At 52.1% G+C, this 3,775-nt stretch overlaps 1 protein-coding gene across 1 annotated transcript; it reads left to right on the top strand.

The window, feature by feature from the left end:
- Positions 1-2,509: 2,509 nt before the first annotated feature.
- Positions 2,510-3,775, top strand: LOC123094256 (atherin; the record flags this gene model as incomplete). Its single annotated transcript, XM_044516308.1, is given in 1 exon segment — positions 2,510-3,775. A coding segment is annotated over 1 exon segment (426 nt), but the record flags the coding sequence as incomplete, so codon positions are not given.

The raw sequence follows: 3,775 nt of genomic DNA, 5'->3' as shown, positions 1-3,775 counted from the left end.
CGAGACGGGCTAGGGCTAGCTCTTCCTATCCGAGGAGACGGCGGTTGGTCCATCGATACAGCTAGCGTGGCCACGGTACATCGCAACGTACGCGCTTGCACATCGAATCAACGGATGGCATGCATGCCGTCGCGCGTCATGACTGGCTGGAAACCGTATTCGTGCGTTAGCTTTATTACGGTTTCATTTTTGAACTACTACTACAAGAGATGTAGTAGATGAACCGCATAGCCGATAACTTACGTACAAACACCATGATAACTATGACTAAGGAGGGGAAAAAGTTATTGAATAACATACTCCCAATAACTTGTGTGAAAATGTAACGGTAATATACGAAGCGCACACCCGATAACTTACGTACAAACACCACGGTAATTTTGACAAAGGAGGAAAAACAATTGTTGAAAAACATAGTCGAGATAACTTATGTGAAAATAGAACGGTAATATATGTACCGCATACCTGATGACTTACATACAAATACCGCGCGATAACTTTTGCCCAAGGTGAGAAAAGGTTGTTGAAAGACGTAACCCCGGTAACTTATGTGGAAATACCACGATAGGTTGCAAGCAACGCTAATTTTTTTTAAATAATACATTTTTTATAAAATTTGAAAAAATAACATACGGTTTTGAAAAATTACACAAATAATACAGCATCGTCCAGCGACAAGCCGACGGGTCCAGTCGGCCACCGGTAAGCCGATTAGTGGCTGAGCTGCCCGAAGCCAGTCGGCCAGGTGGCATGCAATCGGCCAAGGGGAGGCCGACAGGCCAGCCTTTCAGCTTCAGGTAAGCCGATAAGTGGCTGGATGGATGGGGTGCTGCGTGTGATTTATGGATGGCTGCGTGGGCGTACGTGGGCTGATTGATTTCAATATTATATGTGTGCTTAACTAGTATACATGGGCTGATTGATTCCAGTATTGCATGGCCAAGCATGCACGCGCATATGCATGTACCTACGTGCATACTAGCACATGAGTATGAGTACAGCCAGTGCATACGCGCATGACCTGGCCGGGTTGTACGTGGTCCAGGACCTGGTGTAGTGGTGTATATACAATAGATCGAATATGTGTACACTGGCCGGCCGCATATGCATACGTGAGTACCCGAATACCCGTATGCCTGGCTAACCCATGGACTCGCACATATATAATACTGGAATCAATCAGCCCACGGATGCCCACGCAGCCATCCATCATCCATCACACGCAGCACACCCCCATCCATCCAGCCACTTATCGGCTTACCTGAAACCGAGAGGCCGGCCTATCGGCCTCCCCCTGGCCGACTGCATGCAACCTGGGCCCTACTGGGGCTGCCGCTGGCCGACTGGAAGCCGACGCTGTATTATTTGTGTAATTTCATAAAATCGTATATTATTTTTCAAATTTTATATAAAAATGTATTACTTAAAAAAAATTAGCGCAAACAGCATGCATTATAACTTTTGACCCAAAAACAACATCGAAGCATAACAACATGGGATCTTGTTTTGAAGATCTCATCGCGACCAATCTTTTATTTAAAAACGGTTTTTACATCGGACCGACGATTTGAGCTACAAAATATTTAAAATTTTCAAATAGAGGAGATGACATCCACTTTGTTTGTCGTCTAGTGCATACATGCATGTGCATGTGGAGAAGGGTTGGAGAACCATTTCTAACCCCCCCCCCCCAACTTATGTCAAAATATCACGATAACTTGCATTCTATAGGCATGGTAAATTTTGACCTTAAAAAAGTCATCGAAACATACCAATCTAGTTTTGAAGATCTCACCGCGACGAATGTTTTATGTGAAAACGGTTTTTCATTGGACTGACGATTTGAGCTTCAGAACAGTTTGAAATTTCAGAATAGGAGGAATTTAGGATGACATTAGCTTTTTTGTCATGTATGGGAATGAATGAGGTGTGTGTGATAGTTTTGCTATCTGCTAAACGGGTGTCAAATATCATATCCTAATTTTGTGTAAATAGCACTATAATTTACTCACTGCGGATCTGATAACTTCCGAATGAACACCATTGTCGGAGTAATTAGACACGGATATCTCAAAGACGGTGAGACAATAAATCAAGACATCGGGGCTAGCAAAGCCCCTCAGTCTGACTGCCCGGCCGCTCCTGCCGGCTCTCCGTCCGACTGCTCTGCCCGGCCGGCTGCCGCCAGCCGGCTGCCGACTGCGCCAACCAGTCGGCTGCCGACTGCTCCAACTAGCCGGTTGCCGACTGCAGCCCGACCCGACACCGACAAGACGACCATACCGCGACGTCATCTACAGTGTATATGTCCCTGGACACTGTTTTATAAAGTGCCCAGGGACAAGGAGGCATGCACATCACATACACACCTCTCATGGGCATTGATGCCCCATGACCCCTTGCCCCCCACACCACTACCTTAGCTTAGGTAGTAAGCTACCCCCCACGCCTATATAAAGCACCCATCCATCCATCCACCACACATATAGCCACGCCACATGCACTTGGTCGGCCATAAGGCCACTCACACATGCATGCTCACGCACATGCAGCCACCAGCTCATATGCATATATACCAAGTCAGATGCCTATGGCACCGACTCCAGATACAGCTACAAGAGCATTTTTTACTGCCCGATGTACAACCCAGATATATAACCAGACATACAGAAGTAGAGGTATTATCTCTTCGGAGAGCCCCGAACCTGGGTAAACTACCGCGTGCTATTCGCATACCCGCTTCCGGGCCTATCAGCATCACTCTTGCCCTCACACGAAGCCACCTTGTGGCATATGTCGTCTTGCACCCCCGTGAGAATACCACGACATTTGACGCCCACCGTGGGGCGGTACTATGCTACCGCGCTGTTGCTGGTTTCGCAGTCCGGGCGGGACCATCTTCGTCTTCACCGCCGCAGCGTCGCGCCGTCTCTCCGTAGCGCTCGGGGGCTCGACTTCGACCCGCCCCCAAAGCGGCCGCGCGGGACGGCGCATCCCCGTCGTCGGCCTCGCCGCCTTCGTCATCATCACCGTTGCGACGCCGGCTATCCGTCCGCGCGCGCGCCGCGCGTGGTTCTTCGCTTCGGTCGGCCTTGTCTGTCCACGCGTTGCTCGCGTCTGCTTTCCTTCGCGTCTCGCCTTGCTCCGGCCGACACACACATACACTCATCCATATATTGTCTATGCAAGCTAGCTAGCTGCTAAGTCAAACAATAGTCAAACAGTCAAACCATTGGCCATACGCTAGCAAAATACTACCCAGACTGCCCCATACAGACATACTCATCCCAAACCATGCTCGTACACTAGCCAGGCTGTAGTTGGACAGTGCTTGTGCATTTATCGGATAATGGCCATGCGGAGCATCGCTCTCCGCTCTGCTCCATCCCGGCCGCGGGTCTCTCCGCGTGCGCCCTCGCGGCCGGCTCCCGTCCCGCTGCCGGCCTTCGCCGCGCGCGTCAGGTCCCCACTCGCTGGCCGCCTCGCCCTCCCGCGCGACCGCTGGCCGGGTCCCACGCGGGCCTATGCCTCGCAACCGCTGCCGTCCGGCTGCTCTGCATCGACCGCCAGCGTGCCTGCTGGCCAAATCCGGCTCCAGCGCCTCCACCAACCGGAGCCGGCTGCCGCCCGTCGCCGCTCTCACTGCTGGGCCTCGCGTGCCGCTCTGCCGTGGCTGCGTTCCGCTCGCCGCCTCGCCGTTCCATCCGGCTCCGCCCCCGATCCGCCTCGCGTGCCCCGCGCCTGCGTCGCCAGCCCGGCCTCGCTGGCTCCGGCT

This window comes from Triticum aestivum, chromosome 4B (genome assembly GCF_018294505.1).
Source record: "Triticum aestivum cultivar Chinese Spring chromosome 4B, IWGSC CS RefSeq v2.1, whole genome shotgun sequence".
NCBI lineage: Eukaryota > Viridiplantae > Streptophyta > Magnoliopsida > Poales > Poaceae > Triticum > Triticum aestivum.
This window is presented reverse-complemented; position numbering and strand designations above follow the sequence as displayed.